Below are 17,738 nucleotides of genomic sequence, written 5' to 3'. Positions count from 1 at the left end.
CTCTCAAACACACACACACACACACACACACACACACACACACACCAACTTGGAGTCCAAAAATTCGTTTTCCATGTATGATCATGGAGAAAGCTCCAGGATGGAGATTCAAGTAAGACAAGCAAGATGCAGACGTGTGCACGTAGTGTGCTATCTTTTGATTTAAAAAAAAAAAAGCGGGGAAGGAATACACATCAGTATCTATATTTGCTCGTGCAGATATAAAGTTAAACGCACAGGAATAACCACTAAGGACAGTGGTGACCTCTTCTAAGAATTGTGGTAAGACAAACACAAGGTAAAATTTACCATTTTAACCATTTCTTTAAGTTTTCTTTTTTTAATGTTTATCTTTGAGAGAGAAAGAGCGCGACCTGGGGAGGCACAGAGAGAGAGGGAGATGGACAGGCTCCGCACTGTCAGCACAGAGCCCGACGCAGGGCTCAATCTCACCAATCACGAGATGGTGATCTGAACTGAAGTGAAAAGTCTGACGCTTAATCGACTGAGCCACCCAGGTGCCCCAACACTTTCACTTTTAAATTTTGTTTTAATATTTATTTAGTTTTGAGAGAGAGATACAGAGTGTGAGCAGTGGCGGGGCAGAAAAAGAGAGGAAGACACAGAATCCAAAGCAGGCTCCGAGCTGTCAGCACAGAGCCCGACGTGGGGCTCGAACCCATGAACCATGACATGGTGACTTGAGCCGAAGTCAGACGCTCAACCTACTGAGTCACCCAGCACCCCATCACTTTTTCATTTTCAAATTATCTGAATGCATTACTTATTCAAGAAATTAGTTTTTCTAGCATTTTTTTCTGATGATTTCCAAACATACAGCAAAGTTCGAGGAAGTTCACAGGGAGATCCCATATATGCAATACCCAGATTCCACCATTACCATTCACTATTCTTATATTATTATGTATCTATCTGCTCATTTATCCATCCAATTAAAAAACTAACATAGATGGGAATGCAAGCTGGTGCAGCCACTCTGGAAAACAGTATGAGGTTCCTCAAAAAACTAACAACAGAACTACCCTATGACCCAGCAACTGCACTACTAGGCATTTATCCGAGGGATACAGGTGTGCTGTTTTGAAGGGACACATGCACCCCCATGATTATAGCAGCCCTATCGACAATAGCCGAAGTATGGAAAGAGCCCAAATGTCCATCGATGGATGAATGGATAAAGAAGATGTGGTATATATATATACAATGGAGTATTACTTGGCAATCAAAAAGAAGGAGATCTTGCCATTTGCAACTACGTGCATGGAACTGGAGGGTATTATGCTAAGTGAAATTAGTCAGAGAAAGACAAAAATCATATGACTTCACTCATGAAGACTTTAAGAGACAAAACAGATGAACAGAAGGGAAGGGAAACAAAAAATACTATAAAAACAGGGAGGGGGACAAAACAGAAGAGACTCTTAAATATGGAGAACCAACAGAAGGTTACTGGAGGGGGGAGGGGAGGAGGAGGGGCTAAATGGGGGAGAGGCACTAAGGAATCTACTCCTGAAATCATTGTTTCACTATATGCTAACTAATTTGGGTGTAAATTAAAAAAAATAAAATTAAAATTAAAAAAAATTAATATAGAATATAGATTCCTAGGCCCCTCCCAACACCTGCCCATTCAGCAGTCAGCCAGCCTCAGCCAGGATTCTTTCCTTGTCTGGAAGCTCCCTACCCTCAGAGAGATCTCTCCAAGGGAGGTCTTATGAGGCCACAGTGGTCTCCAGACCCATCCCCAACCCAGCTGGCCTCTTTCCCAGAACGTGCTTCAGTCCCCCAGCGATGCCTCCCCTCCTGAACTGGATACAACTCTCCAATGTGACCTGACCAGAGGAGAGGCCACTGCGCCCTCCTGCCCTGAGCTGACAGGTATGGTTCCAGGCACATTACTTGCACCCATTCCTGTAATCACCATAATCCTACAGAGTAGGTAACCTTATACCCATTTTTCAGATGAAGCCACTGAGACACAAAAGGATTAGGTCATTTACCCAAAGGTGCATGGCACCTTCTCTTTATATAAACACAGCCAAGTGTGAACGCTTGGACAGTGGTCTTCATTTCCCAGAGCTCCCTACTATCAAATCCTATAATGTAGATGCTCACACTCTCTCTCTCTTAAAAATAAATAATAAACATTTAAAAAATAAAATAAAATAAAATTGAATTCTTATTTTGGAATACAAAACCATGACAGGGGTGCCTGGGTGGCTCAGTGGGTTCAACCTCCGACTCTTGATTTTGGCTCTGGTCATGATCTCACTATCATGGGGAATTGGCTTTGCATTGGGTTCCGCACTGGGCAGGGAGGCTACTTGGGATTCTCTCTCTCTCTCTCTCTCTCTCTCTCAAAAAAGCAACAAACTATGGAAATAAATATCTGTACATCGAAAGTAATTTTCAAAGTCAAGCTTCATAACAGGGCCAACGGAAGAGATTTGGGGGCCCCGGGAACTTCATGTTATTCCAAAGTCATATCACATTAGTCTAAAGACAGCCCAGCCTGGGGGCACCTTGGTGGCTCAGCCCATTAAGCGTCCAACTCTTGGTATCAGCTCAGGTTCTGATCTCTCAGTCGTGAGATTGGGCTCCATGCTGAATGTGGAGCCTGCCTGCAATTCTCTCTCTCTCTCTCTCTCTCTCTCTCTCTCTCTCTCTCTCTCAAAAAAAATAAGCATTCAAAAAGAAGAAGAAAAAAGCCCAGCCTGGCTCAGTCCCCTCCCCTGGAGACACACGGGGCATTGATGATAAGTATCTGAGTCTCCTTTTCCGGAACCCCCAGAAGCCCTAGGCAGAGTCATGAGTCAACCTACCGAACGGACCCCTGGAAATGCTCATGAAGGAGAGACATTTGGGGAGACCTCTGGGACTAGAGTTGCAAAATGAAATATAGAATGCCCAATGAAATTTGAGTTGTTTTTTTTTAAATTTTTTTCAACGTTTTTTATTTATTTTTGGGACAGAGAGAGACAGAGCATGAATGGGGGAGGGGCAGAGAGAGGGGGAGACACAGAATCGGAAGCAGGCTCCAGGCTCCGAGCCATCAGCCCAGAGCCTGATGCGCGGCTCGAACTCACGGACCGCGAGATCGTGACCTGGCTGAAGTCGGACGCCTAACCAACTGCGCCACCCAGGCGCCCCTGAAATTTGAGTTTTAGAGAAACAACAGATACCTTTTCTCCGCTTGCTAAATCTGGGACTGCCTGGAACACCCCACCTTCAGCTCCTCGGGGAAGAACACACAAGACTGTCATGGCAGCCATCCCTGTGTCCCTGGGTGAGGTGGCCGGGAGCACTCCCTTGACCATCCTCCCCAACCAGCTTCAAGGTGCCCATAGAGCCAGGCTACGATTAGACAGGTCAAGGAGGGGCCACCCTGGGGCGCCCTATAGAATCAAACTTATGCTTGACTGAGCCTTAGATTCAGGAAGCTCCTTTTTTTTTTTTTTTCAGGAGAAAACCACCTTTTTTTTTTAATATTTATTTGTTTTTGAGAGAGATAGAGAGAGATGGAGAGACAGAGTGTGAGTGGGGGAGGGGGCAGAGAGCTGCGAGCTGAGAGCTGTCAGCACAGAGCCCGACACAAGGCTCGGGGCTCAGACTCACGAACTTTGAGCTCATGACCTGAACCAGAGTCGGATACTCAACCGACTGAGCCACCCAGGAGCCCCAGAAGAAAACCACCTTCTTGAGGACTTGGCCTCCAGTCCTGAGCAAACTACGAGGGAATCCCTCAAAAGGTTTCCAGCACCCCCACCCCCTCGCTTTATTCCTGCCTTGTTTTTGATTATTTTTTCCTGATCACAGAAGAAACACACCTTCCAGGGGAACATTCAAGTATCACAGAAACGTAGAAGTTAGAGAGTCCCTCCAGAGATAACTACGATCAAGTTTGATGTGTCTTATTCCAGATCTTTCTCTATAAGAAATTACCCAATTTCCATAAACAGAATCACGTTTTACAGACGGTCCTGAAACTTACCTCCATTTCCCATGGTGTCAGGGATTTCTTTCCAGGCAGGTTTGCGTTTCTAATTCATTGGTTTTCACGCTGCCTCATTCTTCATCTCCATGGTGTTTGGTCTTTGGGAGCTCTGAGCCCCTTTGAGTGTTTGATGAATGGCAAAGGCATGTGGGCATGTCACTCAAATATTTGTATATTACTTAGGGTGTTGTAGCCTTACTGAGGCTGATCTGACCCCTTCACTCTGTGCATGGCAGGGGAACAGGGGTCTGGGGGAGGACAATTGAAATGGGCCCAGGACGGTGAAGGACCACGAAGACAAATTTCTTTTAAAGTTTTTTTTTAATGTTTTTTATTTTTGAGGCGGCGGGAGAGGGGCAGAGAGAGAGAGGGAGACACAGAATCCGACGCAGGCTCCAGGCTCTGAGCTGACAGCACAGAGCCCGATGCGGGGCTCGAACCCACGAACCGTGAGATCATGACCTGAGCTGAAGTCTGACACCTAACCGACGGAGCCACCCAGGTGCCCTGAAGACACATTTCTTATTGTTGGGATGGGGAGACCCACCTCTGATAGCCTCAGTCAAAGGGGTCCTGGATCCTGGCTTCCATTGCCAGACCTCCTGACTGACTTGGGAACCCATCCCCGGGCTCCTCTGCAGACCCAGGGGCTCCTCTTCTAGCATCCCCGTCAAGATCACCTGACTCCAGAAGCTGCCAATCCCCTGGCCAATGCCAAGAGCCTCCTGGCCTCAAACGGGTTGGGCGACATTCACTTCCCTTCACTGTCCTCCCGACCTGCTCAGTCATTAGGAAATGCCTCAGCGGCAGCTGTCACAGTGACAGCAGCAGGAAGACGTGCTGTCTGCCCAACACCTGTGGGTGGCTCAGATCTGCTCCGCGGAGGACGCGGTGGAGAGGCGGACGCTGCTCTCCCTGGTCCCAGCCAAAGTGAGTCTGGGGGACTGGCTGGGGGCGGGGAAGGAGGGAGATCCAATCAGAGCTTGGCGAGGTTCTGGACCAAAACTGGAGTGGCACAGGGGTGTGGGAGTGTGTGTGTGTGTGTGTGTGTGTGTGCGTGTGTGTGTGTGTGTGCGCGCGCATATAGTGTCTAGGGGTGGGGAAGTGGTCACAGCCGAAGCCACAGGGTCTCGCTTTGGGACACCAGGAGGGAAGCCCAGCTGCCTAGACGTGTCTCTGCCTAACAGGCTCCTCGTCCCAAGGTGGGGGAGGCGGGAATCCCCTGGGCTGACCGTACCCCCCATCAGTCCTCACCACGGGCTGCTGCTGTGGGTGCTGGCGTTTCATGTGGTCAGCTCCCCTTGGGCCAGCCTGGTCCTCCCCATGCCTCACAGGTGGCCGGAGTGACAGCCATGTTTAGAGTCACTCTGAAGAAGGTCTCTACCAAGGTGATGCGAGTTTCATCTCCTTTTTAAACCACTTTACGAAGTAGGCTAGACATAAGAAGGCTGTACGTGTTTAACACATACAACTGGATTCTGGAGCTCTCAGAAGGGATTTCCATCCATGGGTGTTTGTTAAATCAGGGTTTCTGCGGGGGTATGAGGGCTGGGACCTCCTTTTCCACCATCCTGCTCTCCGTTGACCAAGGTCTGGACTGTCCTCCGTGGAGGCATATCCAAACCCTCATTAGAGGCGGCCTGGGTCCACCCTGTACTGGCCTGTCTCCTGGGTCCACCCTGTACTGGCAGTGTGGCTTTGAACAAGTTCCTGCAGCCCTGAGCCTCAGTCCCTTCATCTGTAAAGTGGAAATAATACCTACCTCCCTCGGTTGTTGTCAGGATTACACGAGGAAGAGATATAATATACCAAGCACGTAATTAGTGTTCAATAAACGGTCGCTGTTATAATTATTTATTATTGGGTCGACACTGGTCCCACCTCACCTAGGAAGACTTTCCAACCCTACTCTCCCCACAGTTTCCTAAAGCACCAGCGGGGATGCCTTTGGGCATATAACGTCTTACGTTGTTATCGAGCTAGTCTGTGCCCAAATCAGAGCACATTCCTTGAATTTCTTTGACTGCCCTCACCCCGGCCCCAGCACCCCAGTACAGGGTCAGGCCCATGAGAAGAACTCAAGGAATAATGAAATGGAATTAAGAGAAAGGGAGGGATGCAAGGAGGGAGAGGGTAGGGAAGGACCGAGAAAGGGAGGTGAGAAGGAGGTGGGGGAGGAGGGTGGCGCTGTCCAGACACGGGTGGTGTGGCTCTCCTGAAGCACGGGAAGAAGAAAAGGTTGCCCAGGGAGGCCACCAGTGGGGACCAGGATGTCCTTCTGCACCCCTGGATCCCTTTTACTTTTCCTCAAACTCCAGTGAAAATTAGAGTTTTCCTCCTCCCCCTCCTGCTCACCTCAGGGAGGATAGTGCTTCCCAACTCAGCTAAAGAGCTACTCACCCAACTCGTCTACTGATTCTAATAACCTTCTCTATATCATCTATGGAATCTCCTCTCTCCGCGTCTGTCTCTCCGTCATCTCCTTCTCTGTCATCTTCCTGGGTGGCCTCAGTCAAGTCACTTCCCCTTCTCTGGACCTGGTCTCCTCCCTTATAAAACTAGATTTAACTAAATGACCTCAAAAGTCCTTCCTTCCCCTAACATTCTCTTAACCATCTGCTTGAATTCTCTTGCATACCTTGATACCTACTTCTCAGTGACCCAAACAACTTCAGCTATTAATCACCATTCCTCCTTTTTTTTTTTTTTAATCTCTTTTTCAAGAACATTTATACATGTGCCCTGGGCTCTAAAGTTTCATGAAGGACCTGCTTATCTTCAATGCCAAAGCTTAGTTTGTGGCACACAGCAGGAGCTCAAGAACTATTTGTTGAATAATTGGATGGATGGATGGATGGATGGATGGATGGATGGATGGATGGGTGTGTGGGTAGGTGGATGGATGGGTGTGTGGGTAGGTGGATGGAAGGAAGGAAGGAAGGAAGGAAGGAAGGAAGGAAGGAAGGATAGATGGATGGGTGGATGGGTGTGTGGGTAGATGGATGGATAGAAGGAAGGAAGGAAGGAAGGAAGGAAGGAAGGAAGGAAGGAAGGAAGGATAGATGGATGGGTGGATGGGTGTGTGGGTAGATGGATGGATAGAAGGAAGGAAGGAAGGAAGGAAGGAAGGAAGGAAGGAAGGAAGGAAGGATAGATGGGTGGATGGATGGGTGTGTGGGTAGATGGATAGATGGACGGATGGATGGATTGATGGATGGACTGATGGATGGATTGACAGAAGGAAGGAAGGATAGGTGGATGGGTGGATGGGTGGGTGGGTGGACGGATGGATGGATGGATGGATGGATGGATGGATGGATAGATGGAAGGAAGGATAGGTGGATGGATTGATGGGTGGGTGGATGGATGGATGGATGGGTACACAGGTGGATGGATGGATGGAATTGCCACCATACGCCTGTGGAGGTTGTGAAATGCAGGGAGATTTGTGAGTAGTTGGTTGGCTTAAGAGGATCATGGTCATCCCTGAGAATAATGCACAGTTTAGACATTTGCGAGTGTGTTAAGAAACAAAAATGACAGAGAAACATTGGAATCATCACCTTAATTGTTATGTATTGCCCATCACTTCCCTAATCTCCCCTTGAACCTGTTGCCCAGTCCATCCCATCATCTCTTCATCCTCTTGTACAGTTATTCTAATCTGAGGGGAGCTGGCCTCTGTTAGGGGTGTGTGCTAGTTTTTTAGTCATCTACATAATAAGGAACAACTGGGGCACCTGGGTGGCTCAGTGGGGTAAGCATCCGACTTCAGCTCAAGTCACGATCTCACACTCCGTGAGTTCGAGCCCCGTGTCACGCTCTGTGCTTGACAGCTCAGAGGCTGGAGCCCGCTTCAAATTCTGTGTCTCCCTCTCTCTCTGCCCCTCCCCCACTCATGCTCTGTCTCTCTCAAAAATAAATAAGCATTAAAAATTTTTTCGAAAAATAATAAGGAACAACTCGTGAGGCGTGGCGGAGGGGGAGGCAGATGCTAGGTGCCTGTCTTAGCAATGACATCTCCCACTTGTTGAGCACGTACTGTGTACCAGACTCTTCGGTCACATTGGCTCACTTAACGCTCTGAACAACTCTGAGTGGAAAGCAGTGCTGTGAACCCCAAGCTCCAGGTTAAACAATTTGCCTGAGGCTATACAGACGGTAATGGGCGTATCAAGGATTTGAACTCAGATGCAGAGTCTGAGCACTTGAAATCCTTACCCAGCCTGGGGGCCACATTGATCACCCAGAGACCAAAGCTTGAAAACCTCTGAAAAGATTTCGGTGCTGCCTCCAGGGTCCCAGGTCCCCTGTCCCCACCTTTACATGGTTTTTTTGCTCCTTCTTCCTTCCGGGACATTTTCAACTTGGCAAAATGTATTCGGAACCAAGCCAAGAGAGGGGAGCGATTCCAAAAGATTTATGATTTGAGAAACTATAGTCTTTTCTAATAACTGACCTTGTGCCCATTATGTCATCTCTTGGTTGTGGGGGTGCCACAGAGTTCCATTTGTCAGCGTGTCCAGGTGTCTTTTGTCTATGTCACTGGTGGAAGAAAATATCAATGACAGGTCATCACAGTTCCTTCCAAAGAGGCTGATCTAGATGAGTTGAGACTACCCAGCTAGGATACCGGGAACTTGTAAGTGAGGAACCTTGGGCCTCACCACGTACCCAAGTAGGTGTTTCCGTACTTCAAAGTCAACATTTGGGAAGCTGTGTGCTTAATCCAACAATTCTGCCATTGCTGAAAACATCTTTGGGGGCTCTCGTTTGCTTTTAGATAATGTTTAAAACCTACCTTGTTCCTTTACGGTGACTCCGTATCTTCAGTTTATTTATTTTTTATTTTTTTAAATCATTTTTTAAGTTTATTTATTTTGAGAGAGCGAGCGAGCAGGGGAGAGGCAGAAAGAGGCAGAGAGAAAGAGAATCCCGAACAGGCTTTGCACCACCAGCGCGGAGCCCGACGGGGGGGGGGGGGGGGGCTCAACCTCACGAACCGTGAGATCGTGACCTGAACTGAAACCAAGAGTCAGATGCTTAGCCGACTGAGCCACCCGGGCGCCCCTCTGTATCTTCAATTCAAAACAGCATCACAGCACTTGATCATTCATGTACTTTCTCACCAGGCCTGTCTCCCAGTGACTTGTGGCCATTTCCAAAATACCAGACATATCCTCGAAGCATGAAAATCTGCCTTTGCCAGGGTTAATCCGAAGGTTCTCTAGCTGCCTTAGGCAGCCCAGGAAGAATTTGAAGAATGAGTGGGCTGTGGCAGGTGGACGTAGGAGCCCACAGCTCCCTGCCGTGACGACACAGAGGGCCAGCGGGCACTTGGATGTGTAAGTTCTGAGCTTTATTTTCAAAACAGTCATTGCTTTATAGCCACGCTCAGCACAGAGAGGAATGCAGTCCGATGGCTGGATACAATCCAGTGGCCCTGCCGAGTCCCCGTGCAGGGAGAGAGAGAGGAACAGCAGAGGATCTTCTGGAAAGTGGCCACTCTGGGTACAGACCCATACTGGAGACTGGGCTGGATCTGGAGGGGGGAGCATCTGTTTAGCTGCTCGCTTCCCCCAGGAAGCGGGTTCCCCCCTTGCCTTCGCTTCTGCCATCAAAGCAGGAAGAGGAGAGGTGATGACCTCACCACGCATGCACGTCACGGTTGGGGTGAGGGATCAGGGAGGCCACGCCTTCATCACAATCCACGCCCCTGGTTGCAGAGTCTCTGGGGGCTGGGGTTCCTCCTCATCTGTCTCCCCATCCTTCCAGAAATGCTCCCTCGTCTCCTCCTAAGGGGCTTGGCTCCAGGTCTCAGACTCTGGGGCAGGGGCCAGGAGGTGTGGGAGGGACTTGGGAAGGAGGGAAAGGCACGGGGGTGCTCACAGCCCTTCTCCCCCCTGCCCCCCACAGCTAAGGCCCTGCCTCGGCAGAGTGGCCATGTCAGAAGGGGAGAGCAAGGACAGCTCGGGCAGCGAGTGTCCCGTGTGCTACGAGAAGTTCCGCGACCTGGACGGCGCCAGCCGCACCCTGAGCTGCGGCCACGTGTTCTGCCACGACTGCCTGGTCAAGTACCTGCTCTCCACCCGCGTGGACGGCCAGGTGCAGAGGACCATCGTCTGCCCCATCTGCCGCTACGTCACCTTCCTCAGTAAGAAGAGCTCCCGCTGGGCTTCCATGCTGGACAGGAGCTCCCAGACCTTGGCCGTGCCCGTGGGCCCCCTGGCCGCCTCCCCGACGGCCTGGAGGCCGCCCCCCAGCCAGGGCGCCCAGCTCCCCTCGGACCCGCCGCCCGGCCTGGCCCGGGAGCCCCAGGTCTTCGTCATCAGCCGCCACGGGATGCCCCTGGGCGAGCAGGACAGCGTGCTGCCCCAGCGCAGCCTGGCCGAGCTGTCGGAGGCCTCGCCGGCCCCCAGTTCCCGCCGGGCCTTCTGCTGCCGCTCGCGGGCCCTGCTACTCATCACCCTCATCGCCGTGGTGGCCGTGGTGGCCGCCATCCTGCCCTGGGTGCTGCTGGTGAGGAAGCAGGCCTGACAGCCGCCCTGGGCCGACCGGGGCCTGGACGGGCGTCCTCACTTCTCACCTCTGGCTCCTCCCGCCCGGCGGGGGCCCAGGGAGGCTGGGGCTGAGCTCTGGGCCCAAACAGGAACACCAGGTTCCGGGCCAGGGTGCAGAAGGCAGTGGAGGCCCCTCAGGAACCACAGCTGCGCCCCCCACCCCCCGGGGTGGGGGTTGGCGGTAGCCTCAGCAGATCCTCCCCGCCTCCTCCAGGCTGGTACTGAGCAAAATGGAGAGCTGGTGGCTTCCCCCTTCCTATGGGGTCACCAGCCCTGAGGCGTCCTCCTTCTCTGCCAGGTGACCCACCCGAAGCCAGGCAGGGCTCACTGGTGGCTGGCTGGGGGCCCAATGGCAGGACCCCTCCAGGTCAGAATTCCCACCCGGGGTTCTCTAGTCTGCTGTCGGGAACAAACAGAAGCAGTGGCTCAGGGCCTGAAAGCGCCCTTCCCAGAATCTCAGCAACCGTCCTCACGGCTGCCCTCCCGCCCCCAAGTCCTCCTGAACCCCAAGTCCCCGGCCTGGAAGGCCTTCCCTTGTGGGGAGGAGCTGATCTCAGGGGCTGTGGCCCCGGGGACCTCTGGGGGAAGTAACAGAAAAGGGGAGCTGAGGCCGAGGCTGGCAAAATGGCCTACAAACAGAGCCAGAGGCCTCCGCAAGCCTCGCGGGCCCGTGAATGGTCCAAAGTTTGAGTCTTGGGGTTGTCAAGGGTGGACTGGCGGGCGGGGAGTGCAGGGGAAGCTTGACCGAGACTTGAGTCAGCCGAGAAGTATGCAACTATGGGGGCAAATTAACCCCTGGGGGCTCCCGCCTCCCAGCCGGCCCAGGTCCTCATGACCCAACCACTCATTAGAGGTCACACCAGCCGGGCCAGTTTCCCAGGCCCATTCCCAGCTGGGCTGGGCCGGGCAAGGACGGGTGGGGAAGCAAACAGCTGAATTCATCAGGGACTCTACTGTCTCAATGAGACAGTCCCCACCCTGGACTGTGGCCCGGCTTCGTGAGGAGGGCCACTCCGAAAGCCTCGGACCGGGGTCTTGCCCATACGTCAACGGGCCATAATCTTAATTGTAGGATGAACAACGACAAAAACTCTCAGCTGCTCTCTGGGATAGGTGGTTGTTCACACCCCGGCTGTGCCAAGAGCTAACGCTCCCCCCCGCCCCCAGCTTATGCCTCTTGGCAAAGTTCGCTATCTATGGGGAAAGAAATAACGCCCTGCCTTTTATCTAGTTCCCAAATCCCTGTGGTGGCTGGTGTCCATTAGGGGACCGCCAGGGAAGGGCTCCTCTGTATAGGGGATATTTGGGAAGCAGGGAGGGCTGATTGAAAACACTTATGGACTTCTTTTTGCTCCTTTCCAGACTCAAAAAAGAGCATAGGTGCTATTTGTGGGGGCGGGGGGGGGGGGTAGGGAACAGGTGGATTCATGGGGAACATATTTATTACAAGACTCAAAATGTTAAATTTACAAAGACTCTAATGAGTCTGTTTTATTTAAGCTCGGTCAGACTGCTTTCAACAGTGTCATTGAATTTCTGGGGACTTGACTCTAGTCTTTTCAGATTCTGTTGTGTTTGCCAAACGCTAATTTCAAAAAAACCTGTGGTGTTTTCATGTCATTCATTCAGTGGTGACTCATAGCTGGCACTTCTTTTATTTTCAAAGAACGCCGAAAGTTATTTTTTAAATAAAGGTATATATTTTCCCAAAGATTCCAAAGACATTGCCAACACCCACGGGGAGCTCTGAGCTTGGACTTTCTGGGAAAATTCTCTTTAGACGAAAGAGTTTGAAAATACAAAGGTAGCCTGTTTCGGATAAAAATAAATAAATGTTAAAAAAAATTAAAAAAAAAAAAAAGGGGGCACCTGGGTGGCTCAGTCGGTTAAGCGGCTGACTTCGGCTCAGGTCATGATCTCGCGGTCCGTGGGTTCGGGCCCCGCGTCGGGCTCTGTGCTGACAGCTCAGAGCCTGGAGCCTGTTTTGGATAAAAATAAATAAATGTTAAAAAAAAATTAAAAAAAAAAAAGACAATACAAAGGCAAATGGGTCTTTAAAAACAGCCACACTTGTGATAGAAATGCAAATTAAAATTCTGCTGGTATATATACCATTTTTCACCTATTAGCCCGTCAAACCCTGATTAAAAAAAAATTATGTTTATTTACTTTTTGAGAGAGAGACAAACAGACAGGGTGCGAGTGGGGGAGGGACAGAGAGAGTGGGAGACACAGAATAGCTCAGAGCCTGAAGTGGGGCTTGAACCCACAGACTACGAGATCATGACCTGAGCCAAAGTTGGACGCTCAACCGACTGAGCCGCCCAGGTGCCCCTCAGACCCTGATTTAAAACCCGCTCTGCTGCCCAAGCTGAGGGAAAGCAGGTGAGGTGGTTGGGGATGTATATTGGTAACAAACCCTAGGAAGGGAAATTTGACATCACCTATCAAAATTTCCACTTTGACCCAGCAAGTCCTATTCTAGAAACATATCCTGTAGATAGACTTGCGGAGATAGGCAGTGTTCTATAATTGCAACTTTGTCATCACAAAGGATTGGAAAAACCCTACGTGACAATCAGTAGGGGCCTGGGGAGATTTCCCCCTCCCCCTTTGATGTTTTTTGAACCAAGCAAACATAGTACTTATTCAAGAATTAGATTGAAAAATGTTAGTACAGGGGTGCCTGGCTGGCTCAGTTGATTGAGCATCTGACTTTGGCTCGGGTCATGATCTCATGGTTCGTGAGTTCGAGCCCCGCATCGGGCTCTGTGCTGATGGCTCGGAGCCCGGAGCCTGCTTTGGATTCTGTGTCTCCCTCTCTCTCTGTCCTTCCCCCACTCATGCTCTCTCTCTCTCTCTCTCTCTCCCTCAAAAATAAGTAATAAAACACTTAAAATTTTTTTTAATCTTTTTTTAAAAATGATATTAGATGCCAAAGATATCTTCAGGGTACATACCTGTTGCCCCGTGAGGAGCTGGCCCCCAAAACGTTTGAGAGCTGCTGGACTACCTGTCCTGTGGCTCAAGGGTGTCAGCTATGGCTCAGTGGGGCTGGTTTGTCTGCTTAGAGGTGTGACATCTTATGCTGAACAAGCACACCAGGAAGGAAGGTAAGAAGCTTAATATTTGACTCAGTGTTTCTTAGCTCCTACGGACTTCTTTGGGCCGGATCATTTACTATGCTTGTTTTGATTTTTCTCTACCCTTCCTTTCCTTTGTCAAGTGAAAAGCTTTGGCTTTGAGTAAACCACCCTGAGGTCAGAGAGATACCATTAGATAAATAAAGAGATGGACAGACAGACCGATGGATGCCTGGGATTAAACATGAGCTATTCCTCCTCCCTACCTTCCCTTGTCCAGGGGCGTGCCCCTTACACACACACACACACACACACACACACACGCACGCACACGCATGCACACACAACTTGGCCACCTAAATCTAAATGCCCTAATCTAATAGCACGTATTCATCAATCAATGCCAATACATGGAAATTATATTACATTTGGCTATCTTCCAAATGAAACAGCAAAGCAGTCTATACGAGCTGGCCACCTGTGTAATCCTAGTCACGTGCCTTGACAAAAAAAAAATGTGTCACGTCATCTGGCTCACGCTAACTCTCTCCCATCTCAACCTTTTGATTCATGCTATCTGATTTCATCTACTCGACCTATACCGGAGGCCCACAGGAGCCCTTCTCCGCGGTCCCACACAATTTTTTTTTTTATGAGACAGATGGCATTGTATCGGGGTAGGGGATTTGTGGGAGGCATCGGCACTGGGCGCTGGGCCAGGGTGGCACGGGCCATGCTCAAGGCACCCTCTCAGGTGTGGTGCCCACCAGTGAAGCCGCTGGTGTGGACCAAGACGCAGCCAGGGATCCCGCTGATCTGGGCTAGGGCCTCATCCCGAAGTCCCCGCCATGGCTCTGGCAGGGGCAGCCGGCTCTGGAATGAGTGGGGCTCCCAGGGCACACACTGTACCCGCCGCTGTCCAGCCTGGTCCGTGTAGATAACAAAGGCGACGGTCACCGGGGGGGACAGCCCAGATTCCAGGTCCACCTGGAATCGCCGGGCCGGGGCCTCTGCCACCAAGGCCCAGGCTGGCAGCCAGCTGTGCCGGTAGGAGTCCACTCTCTGCAGAAACTCCTCTCGAACTAGATCCTAGTGCAAACCTTTCTTGGTCTTCTTTACCAACACCGATGGCTTTTAATTTCATCAGCATTTCCTATTGGAAACCACGGTTCTTCCAGGAAAACATTTGGCATTCCCGAATAATACTTTCCAAATGTCTTTTGCTTTTAATCTTTATTCATTTTTGAGAGAGAGAGAGAACACGAGCAGGGGAGGGGCAGAGAGAGAGAGAGAGGGAGACACAGAATCCGAAGCAGGCTTCAGGCTCCGAGCTGTCAGCACAGAGCCTGACGTGGGGCTCGAACTCACGGACTGGGAGATCATGACCTGAGCCAACGCCGGATGTATAAGAATGCTCTTTAGGGGCACCTGGGTGGCTCAGTCAGTTAAGCTTCCAACTCTTGATCTCAGCTCAGGTCATGATCTCAGGGTTCATGGGATCGAGCTCATCATGGGTTCATGAGCTGACAGTGCAGAGCCTGGTTGGGATTCTCTCTCTCCCTCTCTCTCTCAAAATAAATAAACTTTAAAAAAGAATGCTTTTTAAAGCACATATCTTGTCTTAAACGACACACAAACTGAAAGCATTAATAAAATTTAAGACTCGTGCAAAAAAAAAAAAACAAAACAACCCAAAACCCTTTTAATTTTAACATGTACCTGCAGAGTCTAGCCCCACCAAGCAAGCTTAAGGATCCGTCTATTTCTAGTGAAAACCCAGGCCACGGATGCCAGGAGCCTGGGCACATAGCACCTCTGCACTCTTGAGACACCCCCCCATGACCTCTACCTTTGGCAAAGCCTGCAATGACTCAGACAGCCCTGTGGCTCACCTCGCTTCTCTCTCTGACTTCCTTATCAGCCCAGACGTCCTCTTTTGGCCCCCAAATAACCTTGCCCCATCCCCACACTCTCCCTCATCCTCCTTTTACCTGGTGCAAATGAACACAACTAATTCTCAACACACTATTGGCAGTTCCAACAAATGGTGTTGGGCGCAAGGCTCTGGGCTTTGCTTGGGTGGTTCCCTCTGCCTGGAAAATACTTCCCCACCCTTGTCTCCCGGGACAACTCCTACCTAGCCTTCCAGAAATAATCCAAGGGTTACCTGTAAAGACTTCCCTGAGCCCAACCTCAGTTAGAATCGACTGCACCCCATTACCTTTCCAGGCACACTTTATTATGCCTGTTTGTTGACATGGCCATTTCACCATTTCTTCCTTCTAGACGGTATGCTCCTTGAGGGGAGGCTAGATCTTACTGATTTTTTTTTCTTTTTGAGAGAGAGAGAGCTCACAATTGAGCGGGGGGGGGGGGGCAGCTGGAGAGAGAGAGAGAGAGAGAAAGAATTGAGGCTCACCCGATGTGGGACTTGAACTCACAAACTGTGAGTTCATGACTTGAGCCTAAATCAGATGCTTAACGACTGAGCCACCCAGGTGCCCAGTCTTACTGATCTTTGTATCTCAGTGCCTGGCATAGGAGTTGGTAAAGAGTAAGAGTTAGAGAAATATTTGAAGAATGTATAAGTGAAGGCAGGCAATCAAGAAGGAAGGAGGGAAGGAAGGAAGGAAGGAAGGAAGGAAGGAAGGAAGGAAGGAAGGAAGGGAGGGATAAATGGGATGGTTAGGTGTCTAAGGACTAAAAAAGTTTTAGTCCAAGGGACTTAGGTGTGGAGTCTGGATAGCTGGTTTGACTTAGGACTTCACAAAGACTGGTTTCAAAAGGACCCAAAAGAGTCAGTTTAAAAGGAACTTTTTCAGGGTGTCTGGATGGCTCAGTCAGTTGAGTGTCCAACTTCAGCTCAGGGCATGGTCTCGCGGTGTGTGAGTTCGAGCCCCGCATCAGGCTCTGTGCTGACAGCTCAGAACCTGGAACCTGCTTTGGATTCTGTGTCTCTCTTGCTCTATGCCCCTCCCCCACTCATTCTCTCCCTCTCTCTCTCTCTCTCTCTCTCTCTCTCTCTCAAAAATAAATATTAAACACTATATGCTAACTAATTTGGATGTGAATTTTAAAAAATAAAATTAAAAAATAAAAATAAATAAAAACAAAATCTTAAAAAAATATATTAAAAAAACTTTTTTAAAGGAACTTTTTCAAATCAAGTTACAGGCACGTAAGGAAGGTGGGGCGCGGGCAGCCAGGCGAGGTGCCCGGACTCTCGTGCAGGAGGGAGCCAAGACATTTATGCGGATAAACAGACTCTCAACCAGGCTACCAGTAATTTGCATCTGTGCACACAATTTGCACCCTGGCATTCTTCACGCCGTATAAAGTGGTTATGCTGTCCAAATGGTGGCCTGAAGGTTTAATCTCCATGAGTCAGTGTTGTGCACGGCGGCAGAGGGAGGGTGGTGGTAAGGAGGCCTTGGAGGGAAGGGTGTCAGCAGTGAGTGATGGGGAGGAAGAGGAAACAGAAGAGGCCTTTTGGGAAGAGAGGAAGAGGTTAGGCGAGACCTTAAGAAGAGGGGGTTAAGGAAACTCCTAAGAACAAGGAGAGAGAGTTAAGGTGAGTCCGTGAAGATCAGAAAGGAAGGCAAAGTAGGAAGACTTCGGCTGTAACTTTCAGCCACCAAATCAAATTCAGCTCAGCCCCGGAGCCCCATGGGCTTTTCTCTGAAGGTGTCTTCACTACAGCCACCAGGACCTGGCTCCTGGAGACAGTACATCATGCTGCTTCACACCTCCAAGCCTCCCCTCCAGCTATTCCCACTGCTTCGTGGAGCTAATTTTAACATTCTCCAAAACTCAGCCAAGGGTGATCCCACCCCAGAAGTCTTCCCTGACCCCAGAGCTCTGTCCTATTCCCGGAGCACACAAAGGGTGGCTGGCTCAACCAGCACTTTTCCTGGGGTCCCGTGATTGCGGGGTTTCGCTGTTTCTCTCTCCTCTGAGACAGTGAGCTTCCTGCAGGCAGAAGGTTTGGCTAATTGCATTCTGTAGCTCCAGTGTCCCTTTTAGGGATGGCTTGCAAAAGATGCTCCATAAACATTTGTTGAAAAGAATTGTGGGGGCTCC

At 50.2% G+C, this 17,738-nt stretch overlaps 1 protein-coding gene across 3 annotated transcripts; it reads left to right on the top strand.

The window, feature by feature from the left end:
* Positions 1–4,788: 4,788 nt before the first annotated feature.
* On the top strand, positions 4,789–12,333 carry RNF222 (ring finger protein 222). 3 transcript variants are annotated; one of them, XM_027047745.2, is made up of 3 exons: positions 4,789–4,945; positions 9,148–9,360; positions 9,932–12,333. In XM_027047745.2, the coding sequence occupies exon 3, from the start codon at positions 9,959–9,961 to the stop codon at positions 10,550–10,552; it is 594 nt and encodes a 197-aa protein (XP_026903546.1). In that variant the 5' UTR covers positions 4,789–4,945; positions 9,148–9,360; positions 9,932–9,958; the 3' UTR covers positions 10,553–12,333. The 3 variants fall into 3 exon arrangements, with proteins under 3 accessions (XP_026903546.1, XP_053068221.1, XP_026903547.1); XM_053212246.1 differs by having other exon boundaries at positions 4,790–4,945; positions 8,518–9,360; XM_027047746.2 differs by lacking the exon at positions 4,789–4,945 and having other exon boundaries at positions 7,383–9,360.
* Positions 12,334–17,738: the final 5,405 nt, after the last annotated feature.

Source organism: Acinonyx jubatus, chromosome E1 (genome assembly GCF_027475565.1).
Source record: "Acinonyx jubatus isolate Ajub_Pintada_27869175 chromosome E1, VMU_Ajub_asm_v1.0, whole genome shotgun sequence".
Lineage (NCBI taxonomy): Eukaryota > Metazoa > Chordata > Mammalia > Carnivora > Felidae > Acinonyx > Acinonyx jubatus.
This window is presented reverse-complemented; position numbering and strand designations above follow the sequence as displayed.

Coding starts and splice junctions, on each gene's coding strand:
- RNF222 (XM_027047745.2), top strand. CDS start 9,959: ATGTCAGAAGGGGAGAGCAAGGACAGCTCGGGCAGCGAGTGTCCCGTG.